The 22,691-nt window shown below is 34.6% G+C and overlaps 1 protein-coding gene across 3 annotated transcripts in view; it reads right to left on the reverse strand.

The window, feature by feature from the left end:
• Positions 1-22,691, reverse strand: part of UHRF2 (ubiquitin like with PHD and ring finger domains 2) — an 81,852-nt gene that overhangs the window by 46,769 nt on the left and 12,392 nt on the right. For all 3 annotated transcript variants that reach the window (XM_039729622.1, XM_039729621.1, XM_039729623.1), the window contains exons 2-4: positions 20,557-20,799; positions 14,952-15,214; positions 4,509-4,727 (exon numbers count right to left, since the gene is read on the reverse strand). In XM_039729622.1, the coding sequence (XP_039585556.1) occupies positions 4,509-4,727; positions 14,952-15,214; positions 20,557-20,799 (725 nt within the window). The remainder of the gene's footprint in view (positions 1-4,508; positions 4,728-14,951; positions 15,215-20,556; positions 20,800-22,691) is intronic.

Below are 22,691 nucleotides of genomic sequence, written 5' to 3' on the forward strand. Positions count from 1 at the left end.
AGAAGTTAAATATAAATGGAAAATCTTGTCCAAAGGAAGTAAAGGGAAAAGTTAAAAAGTAAAATCTGTACAGGTCAAAGCTGTATAAACAAATCAAGGTACGATTAAAAAAAAAAAATCAGAAGTTAAATATAAATGGAAAATCTTGTCCAAAGGAAGTAAAGGGAAAAGTTAAAAAGTAAAATCTGTACAGGTAGCATAAAAATAATTTTAAAATATCATATTGCATTCTGAGACTAAAACATGCTAGATATGAATAAAAGGAGTAGTAAGATGATAAATATGAAGGCATACTATGAAAATAAAAAGAGGAAGACAAACAGCAGATCTGGCATGTTACAAGAAAAATAAAATAAAAATATTACAAACTAAGAGAAAATAATCTGCAAAAAAATTCCTTTTCGGGAGCAGGAATGCTCATACAAAAACCTGCAGAACTAAAGATGATAAATATGAATATGAAAATTTAGGACCATTCTATTACATTCCTTTACAATGAATGAGTGAATGTTTAATGAATTTCATGTCTTCACTATATATGTGAAGACATGATATTCATTAAACATTCACTCATCCAAAGAAAATTATGTTCACTCTGTATAATTTATATCAACATTCCTACACAACTCCTAAGGCTTAAGCAAAAAAGAGTCTTGGTATTGACAAGGTCCTTGCTAAACTCAGACTTTCAAGGGTTTACTGAGGAAAACTAACATCTAATTTGGTCTCTATCTTCAATTCTAGGAAGGAGTAAATGCAGAGTGTCTACTTTGGTTTGATTTGGTATGTTGAATTTAAATATATCTGCTGGCTCCAAGGTAAATTGTGAACAGTTAGTCTCAAAGACAACATGTCATATTATTGTGGACTACAAACAAATATTGTCATTAGGAAATAAAACACTCTCCTCTAAGGGAAAAACAGAGGATATTTAAATCCAGAGATGGAGCACCTTGCCAGTTAAAACAAATTTAGAGGAACCACAGACACTCCAAAATAAGAAACTCACATTCAGAGATCCTGAACTGCAAGCATGCACACACAGTCATGAGAAACCTTAAGTCCTATTCCATGGCCAAAGCACTGCTATTTCCCTATTACTTGCACCTGAGACACAAAAAATCCTGTTCTATATGTTTTAGACATCCTACAATTACAAATTTCAGCTGCAATGTAAATACTATAGAAATGAAAATTAGTAATAGGTGGTCAATTATTCTGCATAATGACGTTTGCCTGCCCTATTCAGTCTCATGCTCTATTTGGTAAAATTCGCTATTTCATATATATTTTCCAAAAGATGAGCTAATGATGACAGACTATATAGGAATTTTCCTTTTGGTTATGACTAAGATATGAGTAACAGTAACACCAAACAATACACATGTCAAAAGGTGCACAAAAAAAAATATTCATATGTTGTATTAGCTTCAAAGCATGACCACAAACAGTATGTTCTTGTTATTTCCTGTGATTGTGCCAACAGCTTCAGGAAATCTTTGTCAAAAACACAAGATCAATAAATCAAACCTCCAAATATGGCATACAAAATTGTTTTATACAAAGTGTCTTTGCTATACTACCACAAAGGAAAAAAGTCCAAGTGATGAATATATCTCATGCAACCCTAAGACCCCTGCCTCCCTTTACTACCTGCTAACGTTATTCTTAAGTAGTACACAAAAAATAGTCATTAGCATATAATCAATTAATCATTAATGGATAATAATAAAAATTCAAAATAAATGTCACCTTTATTTGAGACAAACAGTTAATGCTAACATAATGTTAAGAACTCATAATCACATAAGAATATTATAGACTAGAAATATATTAATTATATTATTACAGATTAAAATAACAACTACTGCATTATCATTCTAAACTAAATTAATATATTTTATATTATTTATATATTAATTAACAATGAAATACTGAGGTTGTTTTTTTAATTTGCAAATCAACTTGCCTGAAATTCAAAGCAATTACTTTTGCATGTTCCTTACACAAATTTATGAATGCAAGGAGACTTGTCTTCTTCTTTTACTACTAATTGAGAGGAATGAGTTGGATAGTACAGGTGATCCAGAATTATTCTTTGATAAATTTAAGAAATGTCATGGCTCAGTTAACTTTACTTTCTGCAACAAGTTGATTACTGCATATACAATTTATCAACATATTTAGGAAACCAGATTTTTAACTAGGAAGAAAATTCTCTGAAATACAGAAATGGACTTAAATTCATCACCTTAAAATAGGTATTGTCCACTATGTGTTTTCCTCCCAACTCATTTCAAAAGATGTAAGTGTAAGTATCAGGGGGAACCCTACTGTACCAGCCACAGTACTGACAGTATTTGAATTTAGTGTCTTCTAGTTTGAAGCATAACTATCAGTTTATTTAGATATAGAAAAGACTACCTTATAGAGTTCCAACCAGAATTTTTTATTAGCCATGAGGTGCTTCCTTTTGCCAATATAAAACTGTCTTAGGTTGGAAATAGGGGTATTCTATTTCTATCTGTTAAGAGGTGGGGCAGTTATCTTTTGTTAATTGGGCAGTTTTCTTTATCTCTTCCACAACCAATCCTCTCTCAGGGAGATATCGCCTGTTCATGGGCCACTGAGTGCCACTGATAAAATTACACCATCCCACTGTGAGGTGCTCTGCCCAGGGGGAGGAGGGAAGCATTCCTACCTGGATACAATCTGACATTTGGAACACCACAGGCAGCCTTTTCCACCGGATTCCCAGAGGTGCAGCTTTCTTCTCCACTGGATTTCCAGAGGAAGACCAGGCCCATCTACACCACCACTGGACCTTCAGAGGAAAACTGCACCCTTCTACAGGATCACTGCTTCAACAGAACCACACCTGTCACAGCAGGAGGACTGCAGCCACCATTTAATGGGACTGCTACCACCACCCTGACCAACAGGGTGTCAGGTCATATTCTGACTCTGTCAGTAGTTTGGGATTTTTTTTGTACTATTACATTTGAAATTTTTAGTTTTTCCAGTAAAGAACTGTTGTTTTTATTCCCATATCTTTGCCTGAGAGCCTTTTAATTTCAAAATTATAATAATTCAGAAGGAGGCGGTTTACATTTTGCATTTCAGGGAGGCTCCTGCCTTCCTTAGCAGACACCTGTCTTTTCAAACCAAGACAAAAATGTTATTTTGATTATCCTATTTTTAACAGATGGGGAAAACTCTGAAAGAATCCATACAGGCAACAGTTTTAAAGAACATTATCAACAAACATTTGAATTTCATGTAAACTCTTCTCTGGACAGTTCTACTAGTCGAGGGACATGAAACCCATCCCTGACTCACCAAATGCCACTAGCACTAAATGCACTACAATGAAAATCTGTATCTCTCCACTGATACTGTAGTCTATTTCTTAATCTCTTCTCTCTTTCAAGTTAATAATTCAAAATATAGTCTCGTTTTTTTTCTAGCTTTGTATTTCAAGTTTGGGGGTGTTTTGCTTTGCCTACAAAACAAGTCCATTGTGCCTGCTCTATTTAATGAAAGATGACTATAATGCACTGACAGTATCTAGGAAATTACTATAATGCTAAAATTAAAACCCACCCCCCCAAAACAGATTTCCATTTACTTGCATGCTCTACTGAGCCAATATCTTTGCTATTTCCCACTACCAGATAATATTGCACTTTTACACAAAATACAAAAGTCTCTGTGAATCTGGCCTATTTCAGTATGTCTCTCCCAAGTAACCGTGTCCCACACTAAGTCTTCCTACTGATACAACATTCTCCTTGTAAAGAAAACTACAAGGAATGCTAGTACTCCAATTCATTTTCAGGAATACATTCCCAGAAGAATGATAACACTCATAAGTAAACGTGGGACATTCCAACATTAAATCAACCACTGGTCATCTGTTCATCCTTAAGAAGGCAACAACACAAGTTACTGACAGCAGTATCTTAAGGATATGTCCAGAAAACACTATCCCCTAAAGAACTGTACGGAAGTTTTAAAATGAAATAGTAAAACAAAGCAAAGATATTCAGGTAATCTTAGTCACAAGTCACAATAAAAACGTGACAGCAGCTCCACACTTTACTTATCAGAGGTCATAATACTACATAAATATTTTATTCTTTAAAAATTTATTTAGCCAGTTCACAGACTTATTCAAACTGTCACAGATGACTCATACTCGGTGAGACCTAGGGGTTCCCAATTATCTAAACAATTACTGGAACATGCTCTGATCAATCTGAATCATACATAATACATAAAAAACCTTATGGTTGCCTCTAGCAATCTCCTGAAAAATAAAAATTGACTTACAGTTAAGTCTGCACATTGTGAAAACCATGCACTGTAATTCTGTAATTCCCACAGCCGTTGAATCAAAGTACGACATTAAAATTAATCTAGTGGTGACTAGAAGATAAAAAAAAACTAAACCAAATACACTTCATATGATATGTAGAGATTTTCTGAGTTCGTCAAGCAAATCTTACCCCAGCAGAATTTTAGCATGAACCTCTTTGTTAGTCCTTGAGATTTCTCTCAAAGAGGTAATTTCTGCATCAAACCAAAATCCTCTTTCTTCTGGCGTCTCAACATTGTAGTTAACCATCACCACATCACCCACTTTTAGTTCACTCCACTTCAGAATGGTTCTTGCTCGGGGTCGAAGATTAACTGTGTCCATTTCTATTATGCCATTTTCTGGGTACCTTGAAAAGCAAAACCAACAACACCAATGATTATGACTACTGCAACAGTAAAAAATAGTCACAGACAACTCTTTTCAGAAGTAAAAGCTTTTAAATATTCTTTGGGCACACAAAAACCCTAAGATCTGACCTATTATACTTTTAAAAATAGTTTTCCTCTAAATATAGACTAAGAATTTGTCTCATCTCAGATGGGAAAAATAGACTCCATGAGTTTTTGTTTTTTTTTTAATTCAGTAAATCCATATGCACTTCTCAATAATTTAGTGTTATTGACAGCACTCTAACTAAAATCCCAATGCAGGAAGGAAACCTTTTCAAATTTGACATGCTTTTCATTTTAACACTACAGTTTTCTTATATTCCTCTGAATAAGACAACTATTACTTGATACTAGAGATTGTATTTGTACATGTGCTGGAAAAATAGCAGAATATAGACAGGATCCAAATAGTAAATTTAACCTGGAAAATTAGTCTATTGCAAATAAACAGCTGCTATTAAAATTACTCCTTCTTAACAAACAATACTGAGGATGATGTATCTAAAATTATATTTTCATCATGCAATTACTGGCACTTTAACAAAAGCACTCACAGTTAAATTAATATACCTTTATCAAACCACATTGTTAAACATTAAGGGCAAAATCCTACTCTTACTAATAAAAATATGGCTCACTTTACAACATGCCTCCCCCTACAGTGAACAAGAATATTTCAAGGTCTTGGGAAAATTGCACATTGCAACTTACTACAGAAAGTAGTAAGTAGTACTAAAACAACTGTCATTAAGAGCATGAGACTGACAGACTATAGCCTGAAATCAGGATGTCTACTCCTGAACAGTTGACTGAAAGCCCACCAGTGGAACTGGAAACATTTTAAACAAGTTCATCTTGCTTTGTTTTATGCCTTCTATTAAATCTAACACACCAGTTTGCTACTACTGATGTGGGGGGCTGGGGGAACAGGGGAGATTTACTGATAATTTTGTTTAAAGAAGCATGAACCGCAACAGGTTAAGAGCAGGTGTACCTTCAGATAAATTAATGGCTAAGTAAAAGAACATATCTCTAACTACTTAAAAAGTTAAATACAAAGGCTGTTTTTGCACCAACATTTTTAGATCCTAATTATAAAATTCTGCACAACAGAAGTTACACCATACAACGACAGGTACTTGTGATCAAGTCATTATCAAAACATTCGTTTCACAATGTAACTCTCCACATTGCCCAAGGATTTTTTGCCCATGTTGTTTCCAAATTCAGTCCGTACTGAAGAGCTAACATTTCAGGTTATGCCCTTACGCCATGCGACTTTTACCTAAAGAATTACTGTATTGTTCTGCTATATCAATTATTAATATATATCCACAAAAACTATGACTGATTCACCTATAGGTAATAAGACAAAGCAAAGAAAAAAAAGCTATAGAGATCATGCCTACTTTATTGAATGCCTAAATAACATCACATTATTGTACAACAGGCTACTGAAATCTTAAGACAGCTATGTTTGACCTACTAATCAGTTCCAAAAGCTTTACAGTAAACTTTTCCTGAAAGTTGTAGAAGACAGCAAGTAGAACATAGCAAATAAAGATTCAGTATACTTGAACTCTGAAACCAAAATAGTGCCTAAACATCAGGGAACTAGAGAAGACAGATCAAAACCAGACACCATTTATGTATACAGTGAAATAATCAAGTAAGAAATACATATGGAATCATAAAAACAACAAATGAACATTTTAGAAGTTCCCATGTCACTATATAAAAAAAAAAAATTACAACATTTGACTTACAAGAGTTGACATTCACAGAAACTTAACCTTGATCTGAAAAATCTATTCTCTTCTGAAAGTAAAATGTCTTCAGCTTCTGTTTTTCCTGGGCAAGCTTTAGACAAAGGTTTTTCCCGGGCAAGCTTTAGACACAGGTTTTTCCCTAAACTCAGATTCATATTATCTTTCTCACCTCTATACCACTCAAAACAGATCCTTCCTATTGTACTGATGAGGAATTTCAAAGACTGTCATCATTAACATTAACAATGTCTCCACCTTTGTTCTTGGAAGCAGTTTATGAAAAAACCTAAGCAAAAATATTGCCTATCAGTTACCACTGCCTATCAGACACCCCCAAAATCCTCTTTTATAAACAGAAACTGTTTTCCAAAGGAAGAAAAGCAAGGCTGACTCTCCACTAAGTGCATTTTCCCTCTAATCAGCTAGTCAGAAATGCAAGCTAACAAACTTTAGAAAAAGACAAATGAGATGTCCTTTGCTACATTTTACCTTTCTTTTGCAAAGAGTTACAGATACTCAATGTTTTTACTGCTGTGCACAAGGAGAAATGTTTTCATGGTTGCTGATGAATGCTAGCAGCTATTTAACCCTTCATATTAGTCCATAGCTCAGGCAAAACAGCAGAAGCAGTACTTGCCACAAGTTTTTTGAGTTAGGCTAAAAATTGCACAGTTAAACTCTGTATGTTAAGCTCCGTACTACTATTCATTATTATACTAATAAGTAAAGAGTACTTTCACAGTAAACTTGTGCCCTCAAATGTGTCTAATGCTACAATTTATTTAAATATGAAAAAGAAATAATGCTCACATTCTACTACCTCACATTCATTTTCCTAAAGTTTAACATGCCATTTGTAAAAATCACATATTAATTTAAAATCTAATTTCTTAAATATGCAATAATATTTAAGCATAGATCACAAGATACAAATGTAGATAAACCAAAATATAAAGAACATAAATATGGTACTTTAACCTCAAGAATTACATGAAAATTAATTCTTGCCCATTCTGGGAAGCTTTAATAAAGGACTACTGTGAGACATGAGCACATGCTGAAAATGTTTTCTCATTTATTGAGTTACTTTAAAAAACCTAAGATTACACTCAAGAGAAAACAAACATTTTCACAGCAATGTTTCAGAGACTAGCACAAATTCGTGCAGTTGAAATTAAGATTATATGGCACAATTAAACCTTTAAATTTAAAACAGCTGTGGACAGTTTCTTGGTTTTCCATGTTTTTAGGACATTTGACAACTAACACTGAAAAAAGGAGCTATACCAGCAAGCACAATCATAAGAATTTAATGAATATTGCCCATAGGATGTCTCTATTTACCTCTAATTTAATTCTTCCCTGTAGCATTTCTACCACAAGCATAGCAAGGACTTCTTGAGATTTCCTATCTTTGTAGATGGTCTCCAAAGCAAAGAATTATTCATGAAGTAAAATTCCAGTATTTCTTAGCTATGGCCAGATGGCTGAGATTCTTAAAATGCTCAAATGCTAGGACACATAGTAGTTCCATGTCAGAATAAACCCAAGCCTGCTCAGTTTACTGAGACCTTGCAACATACCCTCTTAACACTTTTCCCAGCTGTTACTAGAACAACTAGAACTGGAAAAACAAAATTCTGAGAAAAAAAGCAAAGACTTCCCCAAATGTTAGTGCAGATGCATAATTTTAAAAATTATTTTCCAATACTAATAAAATGAAAGTAGAATTTATTTTGTCACTCATAAAATTCAGAAATCAGTCATTCTAACCCCAGAATGAAGGAATAGAAGGACAAAAATTAAAAAAGAAACCAAAAGGATTGAACTCTTGGAAGAGGTAAATCTGACTAAGAAGGTAGAACTAGATAAAAACTAGATTGCTACCACCCCACTCCCTTATAACCTGAAGAAATAATCAGCCCAATTTTGCTGTACTGTTTGAGAAAGCCAACACAGTGTTTCAAAAAGCACTACACTGTAAGCCACAATTACGAATGCGTAAAAAAAAAAATCACTGGGGTAGTCAAGCTGTACACTACTAAAAAACCAGTAGGTCTGATAATTTGTTATTACAAGAAAAACAAGTAATATATTTCAAAAGACTGGAAGGGATAGTGAATATCTATAAAGATAAAAATCAGTCACATGGAACATAAACAAGATTTTGAGAACTTTACCTAACAACTAATAATTACAGAATTAAGCAGCTTAAGCACTGAGAAACCATATTAATAGCCCGAAGAGAACCATCTTAGTTTCCTAATTACTTTAATGCTGAGTTTCTAGAAAAAGTAACTTCTAGTCGTACACGGCTGCACTGTGTGGACAACATGGATACTCTGAAGGGAGACAAACTGGAAATAAGAATGTCAAAACAGAAGTTCAGAAGTGTAAGAAATACACAGAACGTTCAATTTTTAATAGAATAATTTTGTATTACAAGTCTAAGTAATGCAAATATCATGAAAAACAGGTTTACTTCCCTGGATAGCAGACAAGTCATGCATTTTTTGAAAAAACTTTCTTCAGAAATGCAAGGAGAACACTTATAGCTAATTTAAGATAAATGAATAAATAGTAAAATTTAATCTTATTCTCACTGATCACACCACATTTTTAGCCAAGAATCAGTTTTAAACAAAAAACCCTAACTGTTATTATTGTCTTCTCAAACTTTTTCCTATTCAGTTTGCACAAGGTGCCTACAATGTTAGAAATCAAAGTCTTACAGTTAATGCCTGTTGTCAAAACCCTGACTACAACACATACAAATACTCTGACATTACAAAACACAGAATACACAGTCAGAAACCCATTACAAACGGGACAAATAAACTTACAAGGAACTAACGTCTTGAAATTAAGAGCAGCAGTGTGTAGCTACTCCCATAAAACATTTTCAAATATGAATGATTCTGGTGGCATGCTTTCTAGTGAGGATATATGGAAAAAAGACATCTGATATACCAGCTCTTTGATTACTTCAGCATTGTCTAATAATCTGTATGAGGTAAAAATTTTGAATGAGTAAACAAACTAATCACTGATACTAGGAACTGGAAAACAAAATTACATTTCTAGGAGAGTGAGCCAAGTATCACTCAGACTAATTGCAAAAAATGTTTGTGACTGACATAAGGTCAGAAAAAAAACATGTGGTACCCTTAGGAACAGATTGTCTTAACATTCTACTTAGCAGACAATACAGCTTTCATTCCTCTTCCTCTTCTCAAATTCTAAACTCTCCAACATAAACAAAAGGATATAAACGCTATTAAAAAACTACAGTCTATATCTCCCATAACTAGCCATTAACTAGCCAATAACTGGCTGCATTCTACCCATTAACTTCATGTTCTTCAAAATGAATCCCCTTCCTCACTTCAATGTCTTAAACTAGAGTCAGGAATCTGATAGCATGCATCCTCCTTATTTGCACTCTTTCCTGTGTTTGATGTATATAACAGTCAGATAGCTAAACATTTACAAGGGTTAGTTGAGAAACACATAGCATGCAAAGGAATGTATTTTGACATTTCTTCACAGAAGAAAAAACAGAACAGTTTGCATCATGCACTATCGCTAATGCTGCACAAAGCAGCTACCTCTCAAATAAGCAGGGAATATTTCCTACATGAGGCCCCACTGGATATAGGAATAATTTATTTGATTGATGAATGAAAAACCCAGTAACATTCACCTAGTAAACACTAGATATATTAGGAAATGAGCACTTCATTGTACAGTCACATAACCACAAAATTCAATGCAACTTCACTATCAGATGTACAAAGCTGGAAAACAAAGTATAAGAAAGAAGTAGGGGCTACTTCATCTAAGAATGGCCCAAAATGTCTTTTGGTCTCCAAAAATCAATTTATTAGTAGTGTGATCTATATGAATTCTCAGATTAAATTCCAGCCTACTAGCTGTGAAAATTTCTTATTAAAAACATTCAGAAAATGGATGTTCCCCTTCAAACCAATGTAATAGCAAGTTTAATACTATTATTCTCTTGACAATCTCTTCAGCTGTGGATTACATTTGCAAGTATGAGGTGGGTTTTTTTGACCAGGCAGTATTTAGAACTTTTCTCCTCATTACCTCAGTAGAGTCTGTGCTCTCCAGCTCTAAGACTGTGTCTTGCCTATTGCTTTAACAGCCACACAGGATGACTACACTTTTTTGACCTCTGTGGCAACACAGTGAAATCCTAATTTTCCCAATGTGTGCATATCTGTATTAAAATCCGAGGCCATTACTCCACAGCTCACATTAAACATGAAGTAAAGAGAAGCAATTATTTCCCTAGAAGAAATAACTACAGCATACTTTATGTGGCATATGACAGAAGATATTACCTCACGGTTTAAAATAAAATTCTGATTGTTATAAAACCTGAGGGGAATATCAACAGCCAGAACAATGGCCATGTAAAACGTTACCTAGACTTGAGTCATACTTAAATCTGTACTTCCATATAAGTTGTCTTACTGAAATTTCTCATGCTGCACAAACATCCAGCCTCTCTGTGGCTTCTACTGAGGGCCTTCTTAAATGGAAAGACTTTATTACAAATGACTGAAAGTAAGGAAAAGACATTACTTGATTGTAATCCAAATACTTTGGGTAAATCCTAAGTCTTCCTGCTGCTTTGGGGAGCTAATGATCAAGAAGCCGATCTTGATCGGCTGCAGAATGAGAACTGTCTCCCTGAAACTAAGTACACTATAACCAGTGCTAGACCAGTAACAAATATGAAATACAATAAGGTAAGAGGAAAGGGCAAATGCTGATATAACACAGCATTGTAGGCACGTCCTTATAGCACCACTCTGCTACTAAAACATCCCGTTTCTGATTTAGAAGTGATTTTTAAGCAAGCTGTGGTGGAGATCACCTACAATTATCTCAGCTAACTTTAGGACCAGCATGTGCTGGTTTCCTTAAAAGTCCTTTTAAATCAGGATTCAGCTTTCTTATGTTCAAGACAGGTTAATTTCTTCTGTATTTAAAGTCAGTTGCTGGGAGCAGAAGAAAGAAATGTATGTATGTTTTGTATGAAACCTGATAGCACATCCTTAACTTCAAAGTGTTTAATGGCTCCTTGTGATACCCACAAATGCAAACGTGAAATGGAAGGGGAGGAAGATACACTGAAAAAAACAGGAACACACCTTCAAATTGCTGACATCAGGGAAAAACCTGCATTTAGAAATTGAAAGCAGAAGATGGACTGTCATGCAGAAGTTACATAGCCACAAAGGGATGCCAAGAAATTTGATACTGCCTGAAGGTTAGCATTGGTAAAACTGGAATTTTGGTCTCTTGCTTTCTGGTGAAATTAGGGCTCTCAAACAAGTATAAATCTTTGAATTGGAGTCACAAGTCTTGCTAAGTGCAATCTGAAGCTGAGTTCTTTTCCTCCCAATGGCCCTAGGTTTTCTCTCTGCAAAAATATGTGGGCCATATAACTATTGTAGCAATTTAGTTAAATACTAGATATATATCTGGGGTGGGGCATGGTGGAGGAAGAGGTGGGAGAAAACCACTACAGAAACAACTCACCTGTTATCTACAAAATCACAGAATATATAGTACCTCCTATCTGCAGCAGTCACAGCTGGTAGGAGAGCTCTGTTTAGTCAAAAGGTAGTTACCCCTTCGAGATTACTATAATTAATTCTTGCCCACAAAGGGTAATTTCCCTTAACTATACTCTTTGCAAAAAGAGGTCTCTCATATTTTTTCCTTTCACATTCACTGTAACTACACTACTTAAACAAGAAAAGGCAAGAGGAACAAATGAACACAGAACCCGTCTGAGAAGGAACACTTTTATGAAACCTAAACTGCATAATAAAGCATTTAGATTTTGTACAGGACTTGTGATATGCACTGCTAAAGCCAGCTTTCTCACTGAAAGGCTTAAGCCTTTTCCTCACTTTTAAAGGAAAAGTCCTGCTTCACCCCTTAAGAAAAACTGCTATAGGAGAATACATTGATCTAGGGGGTAGATTAGACCAATTCAATGCACTACAACCATCCCTCAACTGTAACCTTTGTGATGATTTTTTTTTTTCCAAATCGGAAGGATGTAACAGAGAGAAAAGCATCAGTTATGACTTGAGAAGTTGTGCACTTGTACCCACCTCTGAGATATAAATCTTCCAATGCATTAAAGTAATTTTGATGGCTTTACTGGCACCAGGCTTATATCTTTCATTTGTAAGTAATTTTTACTCTATTTCAGATAATGGAGAGTGTTTTTGTGTCATGTAAGAACACCTGTTGTAGGAAAGATGGAGCTGAAACTATGTCACCCATGAGAGCCACCATCTATCAGAGATAAAAAGAAGAAAAGCTTCTCCAAAACAACACCACAAGGACAGACTAGAAAATGCCAAGTATATTGGGCAGCAAAATGCTTAATCCAAACCTGAAAAACAAAACACCTGTGCACAAGTAACTGTGCAGGGCACAGTACTCACAGGAAGATGTGAAGCTTGAAGAAGAGGAGTGAAGAAATAAATTAATATATTTCTGTAGCAGAGAACAACTGTGTGTCAAAGCACACTATGACTTTCCTACTTATGCACATCAAGCAAAGAGGTGGCAGAATACAAGTGTCTACAGGCATCAGAGGTAAACACTAATGTATTAAAACAAAGTGGTAGAAACACAAATGTAGTTACAATAGGAATGTGCATGATGAGTAATGCTAAAAGAAAAAAAGTGAGACCCCAAAAGAATTGGGGGACATCCATGAAGAACTTTCACTCATAAATCTACAAATTGCACTTTCAAATAATTTTTCTTTCCAAAAGCTCTAACTTCCACTATCTAAGACTGATCAGCTTAACTGTGACCATCTTGCCACATTATGCTTCTGTGCCTTACTAAATTTTGTTGGCTAAGTGTATAGAGCTTCTATACATAAGCACCTTGTAGGAGTAAAAATACTGTCTTCACTTGCTGAAAGGGAAGTATACATAAATAGAGGTCAATCTTTTAGTTTAGTAAGACTAGACCAAATAAAATCAGAACTGTTGTGAAACTTTTTCTACTTATGTACTTCCAACTCATAAATAAAAAAATTAAAAAAAAAAAACCAAAAAAAAACCAACATAATTTCACAGCACTAGTTACAAACACCTTCTCAGAAATCTATGCCAATTGCTAACTTAGATATATCCACAGTACTGTAAAATCAGATAATATTAAAGATAGGTCTTTGAAATCCCACCATGAAAGACATTAATTGCAATAAAAAATATTTTTGTTTTGATAATAGTTGACTATGTCATTTTCAAATTTTTAGTTCTCTAACATTTTAAGTAAAATGCTTAGAGTCACAGATATGGAATCCAAACTTAGCATAACATCAAAAAAGAGCATTAAGTTGCACCTATTACTAGTACAATGAACAAAACTGCTCTCTGTAACTCAGATGCAGAGTTATGTACTAAAATATGTAGAGTAGAAATAGCTACTGTAAAAAAGTGTTGTGGAAATCTATATTTAGTTAATATTTAATATACTTTGCATCCTTCTACTTCAATCTTATATTTCACAGACTACAGTATTTTTACTAGTCTCGGTGTCAAAAATTTAAAATACTCAACTCATTAAAAAAATTATTTGCTTCGAAGTGTAACTTACTGCTTTAACACATTATTACCAAAAAAATTTCAGAACAATTTCCCAAGCAAATGAAGACGTGCAAAGTCTGCTCATAAATACAAAATCTTTTTAAATTCAAGGTTTCCCACTCACATATTGCAGGCTCTAGAATTTGTTATGACTAGAGAAGTGACAAAAAAGTCCCAAACGAACATGAAAAAACTCTACCCTTAACGCCCTCTTCTCCAGTTCAGGATCAGTTTTAAGCCCTCAGCCACAAAGTTCTCAATAACAAATCTCTACTATAAGTGCAGATCCAAAATTTTGTGCACAATTACTCTATTTGGAATAAAATAAATCCAAATTAAGTAACAAAAATTTGCTTCAGTGGAGCTCTCCTTCAGCTCTATTTAGAGGAATTCCATATACACAGGAAATAATTTTTAAAAAATTTTAAAAAACCCTTACTTCAAAAAACCAACTATAAAAATTTGGTTATATGGTTTCTTTTTCTTATGTAGAAAGTATACTCTTATATAGAAAGAATATTCTTATAAAGAGAAGATATTACTATTTCACAAATATTGAAATATTGAGGCATGAAAGACATCATTGCAGCCAATGGATTTGCTATATCCAACTAAAAAGTGGTTTTTTAGTATTTTTTTTCTTGGTCACAACATTGAACTTGCTTTCTTTGATTCCAAGCTTCTTCAAGAAATTCTCAGTTTATACAAACCAAATAAAAATATGTGATGTCCTCAAAATAGTATCAGGAGCACTTACTCATCGTACTTGATATGATAAATAGCTTCCTCATCAGTGTCCATACAGTCTGAATAAGATGTGGAAGGTGTACTGTCCAAATTATTTGCATTTTCTCTAGAATGATCTTGATTTAAGTTTCCATTAGTCCTTTTGTAAGTGCTACCACTCTTCCCTTGAGCTTTACCATTCTTATGTCCCTTTGTTGCTCGGGTGACATTTTCTATGTGAGCTTCAAACCAGGCTCCAATGTTGATATCACGGGCATCCACCAATTCATTTATCTAAAAGGAAAATTCAATAATGAGTTTATGCTTATATTATAAAATACCAATTAAGAAAAAACCAAATCAGACAACTTACTGTGCTACTGCTTAACTTTGTTAACAGTAAAACAATCAACTATAATAACTAGTTCAAGTAATATGCAGTCAGAAATACTTTTATTTGCACTTCTAGTATTTTATTATTCTTCCTTCATTAAAATCTGGTATGAATATAATTTATATATAATTTTAAAAACCAATGCTATTTTTTTTACCTTCAAATCCAAAAATTTGCTTGATCTCTTCCATTGTCCTTTCCTTTTGTTTCACCCATTGTTCTTTATGGCTATGATAAGCACACACAGTATTAAAATACTAGCTCAAAACCAAAGGTTTACAGACCTTCCTGAGCCTCCAACCTGGAACTGTTAATTTAACTTTCTGCCTTTCTGTCCTGCAAGATTTTTTTAATCATTAAAGACTCAAGGATAGATAGGAAAAAATGGAGCTAGGTTGCCACCAGAGTCAGCCAGAATGTTATGACTGTAAGAAATGGAACTCATCTCCAGAATTTCTCCCTTCTGTACTCACAGTATTACTACTGGCATTAAGCAACCAAACCATTTTACTATTCTAAATCTTGATGTATTTTCTCATCCTCAGGTAATAAACAAATGTTCCTTTAATAATACTGAGAATACTGAAAGAAAATATTTAAAAACCACTTCAACAGTACACCAACTATTAAAAAAATATTACAACAGAATTACTGCAGATTAAAAATCTTTAATTATCAATGAGACACACATGCAGATATGCGTATACATAAATACGCATATGGTTTAAGCTACAGTCTTTGTCGGGTATCAGCATTGTGCCAGACAGGTACTTACTCTCACACACTCCAAAGGCTAATTTCTAAGATGTGTACAATCTTATTGTATTTCCATAGGAGCAAAAATCAAAAAGTTTTAGTATTTAGAGTGAAGCAATCCTTCGGTATCTGAAAGCACAACTGACAACAGGTTGAGCTAACAAGTTTATCCCAGTAAAGGAATTCCTGGTTTACTCTTGCCATTCCTGTTCTTCAGATAACTTCCTAAACCTAATGTTTTGTTCTTCCACATATGTAAAACACCAATGTGTATTTTTATTTTTACTTTCTTAGAATCTACAGTATTCAAAGTACAGCTTAGTACCAGGATGACAATTTCAGTCACATGATAAACAAATCAGAGGAGGACAGCCTTATTTTACATCTATCTATTTTAAATATAAACAGTGAATTCTGACATTTCTCAAAAGAACCTTCATGAAGGCATCCTTATGTAATCTTACATGTTTGAACTAGTTGCAGCTCAGTGGTGCTCTACTTCCTCTTCTCCAAAATAGAGCTGGATGAGATACACACTATTAAGGATTCCCCATCTGCTGCTACTTCATGCAACCAGTTATGCAAATGCCAAAGACGCCATGTTAGGCAAGTTAAAATCCATCATATCCAGATCCAGAACAACAAAAAATGGAAAAATAATAACAAAACAATACATCAATGTAAAGTCGCTTAATCATTCCTCCATAATACATGCGTATGTAATTAGATGGGAATAATTACACAACATACTTCCCACGCTTGCAAAGAGTAAGAGCAAATAATTATTACCACAGACTCATGAGGAGCATAATACAATTATTTTGTGTGAGTGGAGTTTGGTTTAAGAACTGTTTTATTAGTAGCTATTTGTGAACAGTATTAAACAAACACTGATTTTAATTACAGATTCCATTTGTGTGGTTTTTTATTCCAAGTTAATGTTCTTGGCTAAAATGTTTTCACTGCAGTCCGTGTTTTTTCAAAGAAAAATTGACCATATTAGAAAATGAAACACATACATGCTTCTGAAAGAGCTTTCTTTTTTCTAACATCATTCCTACATGCCCAAGTCACTGTTACTGTAACTGTTCTCTTGCAACATGCTGTTATTCCTCTTTTTTGGCCATTGCTTAGCCAAGGTAGTGTTGTTCACTCATGCCAAGTCCATCTTGGGATGGTATCCCAGTTCTTAGACCAGATACCACTAACAATTCTTAGTAACAAGAGTTGCACATAAATCCATCCACTACTAGTCCTTCAGAGCCCACAGAACTGTATCAGATGTCAGGTACAACTGGGCTATATAACAAGTTAAAATATTCTGATTTATATAATATACAATGACCACATAGAGAAACTCTGTTTAAATCACTATTTTAACCATCTAACAATAATTTATTATTAACTTTTGTTTCCAATACCAACTCTACTATTATTTTTAAATAATAGGTTTTTGAATTGCAGGTTCCATACGAACTAACTTTCCTTCTGGTCGCTGAAATCAGGAAGAGAGAGCAGGACACAGAGGTTTGGACTGTCTACAGCATGGAGTAAGTAAATAGGTATCTTGTTGAGTTTAGCTCTGGTTGAAGATCCAAGGAGACACAGGACTTTGCTCAGACAGAGTAAGTTATAACAAAACATTTATTTGAGTAAGTAGACTACTCTTTATTGTTTGACAATGAAATGAAAAAATCACTAAACAGACCCACCTATTTAGCCCCCAAACTACCTTAGTTCATTAGGCTCTAGGCCTTTTTTACTAACTTGTATAAAGTAAGTTTGCAACCTTTGAACTGCCATACAGGGTAAAAACACATTCTTCAAAGACTTCAAATACTGTAATTAGAAATCCTTTTATCCATTTATACCATTATCTATAAATAGCAAACAGTGAAATTACTATATCCTTGATTTTCTCTAGATATATTGGAAACACATTGTTGACTTAATCACTCCACAAGTAATGAAGGAGAAAGTGTTAGCTCTCTGGAATAAGACATCACAAAAATTTCAGCTGACTTGACAAAATAGGTTTCCTTGAGTATGCTTGCTGATATCACCATTCTCTGTTGTATTTTCTGATTTAATCCTGAACAAAGCAGCTAAGAGACTACTTCACATTTAACACCTTGAAATGTAACATTCTTGAAAAATAAACATTCTAGTACTCTTTTCCTTGGATCAGTCTATCTGCTGTGTTCTCCCATCTCCCCATCATTCTCCTCATTCTTTCTTATACTACCTTTTACACTCCATTAATTGTAAAGTTTAAGAACTGAAGAACTGGAGCCCCTTCCATTGTAATAAATGGATATAAAAGAAAAAGGAAGCACACAAGCTTGAGTCTCCATATTTAGGCTATTGATTTTGTGACTTCCTGATTCCTCAGCGAATGAACAGAAGTCTAACTGAAATTACCTTGTATACATTTGGCAGCCTTAAGGCTACAGAAATTGGGCAGAGAATGAACCCCCAGTGTTCCAGCTGGACTTCACAGATCAGAGAGCTGGGTGCCACTGGGCTTGGTTCCTGATTAATTCTGCACTACATCTGGTTGTGTTCAGTAACATCCACAATCCAGATTCACCAATAGTGCAGTTCATTGAAGGAATAGGAAGTGGGTTCAGGATTACCAGTGAGCAATGCACTAACCACAGAATGTTAGTGTGTGTCATGAGAGAAGGTAATAATCAGAGATCTGTTAGCACTAGAAATACCTATATTCATATATGTTAATACTCATATATACTAATAAATGTTTTATATATATCTATATATGTGTGTATATATGTGTATATATATATGTGTGTGTGTGTACAAATACATATATGTGTGTGTATAAATATATATATATGTGTGTGTGTATAAATACATATGTGTGTGTATAAATATATATGTATGTGTGTATAAATATTTTTTTTCAACTATAATAACAAATATTCCCAAACACTAATAAACATTCATATGCGTATGAATAAATATTCCTGGATCTGCTCCAAGGCAACTGGGAGGTACAAAGCCCACCTAAATGTGTCCCTTCAGGAAAGGAGGAGAGACATTTTCAGCCTACACCAAGCAAGCAGAAGTGTTTTCCCCCCCTCTGTCTTTTGTCCCAAAAATACTCTTTCTATATGATAATTTTGGTTCTTTCTATATTATAATTTTGGTTCTACCCAAAAGTAACAATTTTATGTTACAGGTGGGGTTGTGGTGACTGTGGTCTTGGACAGACGTTCTTTTTTCATCTGCATTCCTAGGTGTGTGAAAATTACTGTGCAAATTGGACTTAATAAAGATCTTAATAACTTTTGGTCAGAATTTAGAGTTGATACAAAAGGTAAAATAAACACTTTAGTCCATCTGCTGAGGTGGCAATAAAGGCTCCCTGACCTCTCTGCCTGATAGTCTTTGTGCACATCCTTATCTCATAAAGAAAACAGACTTTTAGCAAGGCTTGTCATACATGGTGAAGAAGTGAAGCCAATGGCTGGTGCAGGTCTTCCTTTGTACCCCACTGAAACAACACAGGGCCATGAGCCATCTGCTTCACTCCAGACATTGCTCCATCCTTAGACCTTGCGTCAGCCAGGTGCAAGATCAGCCCGGAAGTGACCCAGATCATGGATTTCTCAGCCAGATTTAATTCTTCAAAGACTTAAGGCAACACTTAAGTTGCATTTAAGTTAGCCAGTTGCATTTATGGCAACCTCAACCTCCTTTCCTTTTCTGTAATTGTGGACATTTTCCTGCAAAATAATCACTGTTATGGTTATGTCTTATCTAAGAGAAACACCCAAAGAGGAGGTGAAATACTATCATTCCCTACAGATAGATACAACAGATATATCCATAAACACACATTCTACTAAATATTCAATAAGCTAGCAATCTGGAAACTGCTTCTTTTCTGTTTAAATTAAATTAAATTTTTCATACTCTGATGTAATCCTTCATGACAATACTGAAAATTTCAACACGGTACAAAACTAAATGAATACTAGGTATGCAATTCCTAAAAAACCTACATTAAAAAAGGTATCACTACATAAAACATAGCTTAAAGAAATTGTGTATTTCCACAATTTGTCTAGTTCTAATGCAGCACCAAAACATTAGTACTTAAAAAATTATTTGGAAAGCTTGAAGAAAAAAGAAGGGTAAAAGCTACATTTTAACACATTTTCTTTATTAACTTATTTTGTCCACAAGAAAGTATTTGTTTCACAACTCCTTTAAGCTGGTCAAGAACCTATTTTGAAGAACACAGTGTGTAAGAGTTTAAGAACTCTCCTGAAAAGTGAGATTGGTGCATGGGACAGGCTCATGACCCTCCAAGAGTCAGTTTAAATTATGTGAATTTCATTTAAGCCAAATTGGGGAATTAAAGCATAAAAGAAAGCAGTGAGGACACACTCTTTGCAACAATGAAACAGTACTTTTCTAAAAAAAAAATTAAATCCACAGGAGTGAAGTTTGTACATACCTTGTACAATCCAATGCCAGGATCAATGAGAAACGAGCGAGATGATGTAGATGGCTGACTGGGTGATCCACTGTTTGTTTTTTTTACTTTATTCTTGCAGTTGGAAACAGCACAGGGATTGACTTCTCCATCCTGATCTGTCACAGATGCAGTGGTAGGAGCTTCAGAATCAGAACGTATCAAAAGCTGAACTATGTCATTTAGTCCAACATTGTAGTCAAACAAAGTGTGTCCATCTTCAAGCTGTCAAAAGAAATGTGTACTTGTAAAATTCTACCTTAAGCTACCTTAGTAGTTTTAAATCTTCTTTTTATAGACAATAATCATGCAGACCAGAAGAGGGAAGGCATATCTTACTGATAAATAAAAGCCTATGTCTTGAGTATATGAAAACACAAACTCCTCAAGCTAACTGCAAACATAATTTCATTGCTTAAAAATCACTGGAAGGCTTAAAACTAGGAACAGACCTCTCTACAGACCAATGTCACCTACTTACAATTAAGCTAAGAAACACTAAAAAATGACAAATTATGCACTAGGAAATAGAAGAAGCAGTACTGCTGCTTTGCTCAATTAAATATCCTTAATGACCTAGAGCATTTTTGAAGCAGAGATCTGATGCACCTGAAAGTATAATGCATTGCTTTGAGATAGCAAAATCAGTATTAGCAACACTTTACTTCACACTGCAGTGGGAAAAAAACATGCATGACTGAAAAAACATGCATGACTGAAAAACTGACATCTTTCCAAACTATTCTAGCAAAAAAAAAAAAAGTTATCTACCCCTTTTCTCAAGAACAATTGGTGTTATTTTCAACACCAATTGATGTTTCATAAGTTGTTTCAAACAGAACAGCTTTCATCAGCTTGTGGACAGTATCCACACAACAAGAAAAAGAGAGGGAAGAAGGAACAGAAAGAAAAAAAAAGGAGCACCTCTCCAGTTTCTCACTAATAGTTTCTCTAACATGCAAACGATCTTAGGATAGACAAAACTGGAATTCATATTTCTTTCTCCATCCCCTCTGCTTTTTCAAAACAACTCTAAATGGCAGAGGACTCTAATGAACAGAAGCTGACAGTCAATCAATGAATCAGTTCTTCTTCCATGAACTTAAAATCTTGCAAAAAAAATTAAATTTCCTTACTGATGATAACTACTGCACTCACAGCTAAGACCTGTAAACAGGAGTATTTAGTTTGAGTTGAAGCTGACACAGCTGTCTGATCAACAAGTACAGGAAAGAATCTTACTCAGCTGCCCATTTTCAAACCCATTCAACACACAGCACACAAAACCATACTGAAGATTTTCATGCTGTGACTATTAAAGTCACTTAAATGCAAGTCTAAAGCAGAAATCTCCAGTAGCTGTAATTGTCCAGGTGACTACCAACACCACCTCATATGCCTGGACCTTCTTCATACTGAGAAGTAAGGTGCTTAAGTAACTTTTTCCATCCCCGCCTGTCATAGCTTCCTACACTTTTGACAGCTCTTTCACAAAGGGCATAGAAGCGTTCTTGCAGTCCTACTACAATCCAGGATTTGTGGGCTTTTCACACCACAAGCATTTTCACTGTTAATAAGTTTAAAGCATTATTCTTATATTCAAAGTACAAATAAACCCAAAACAAAGACAAATAATGACACTGCAAAAATGCACTGGAAGGGATATCCACATTGCTACTGTTTCTGATCACTACTCCAAACCGCATTTAAGATGAAGGCCCTCCCAAGTGGTTGCAAAATGGTTAAAAAGTTCAGCAGTACATCTGCAAAAGAGGCTATTCTGAAATAATGAACAAATTGGATGTTATTTGAGATACATAACTTCTCAATTTTTCTGTTCCAACTGGATTGCACAGGCTGTGGCAGAGATTACAGTGTAGTTCCTAGAGTCCTGTGGTATAAGGAAATCTTCTGAAAGCTAATGCAATGGAGAAAAAATAGTAATTTTGTCCCTGTTCAACAAAAAGTATATAAGCAGCATGGAGATGAGAGCTTGCTCTCCTGCCTTTGTTCCTGCTCTCTCAGGACAGATCCTGTGCAGGCTGACAGAAAAACATTTTGAGGTACTGCAGTTTAAAACTTAAAGTTAAAAGTTAGTTCAGTAAAGATGTAAATCT

Source organism: Passer montanus, unplaced genomic scaffold, assembly GCF_014805655.1.
Source record: "Passer montanus isolate IOZ18808 unplaced genomic scaffold, ASM1480565v1 scaffold7, whole genome shotgun sequence".
In the NCBI taxonomy this organism is placed as follows: domain Eukaryota; kingdom Metazoa; phylum Chordata; class Aves; order Passeriformes; family Passeridae; genus Passer; species Passer montanus.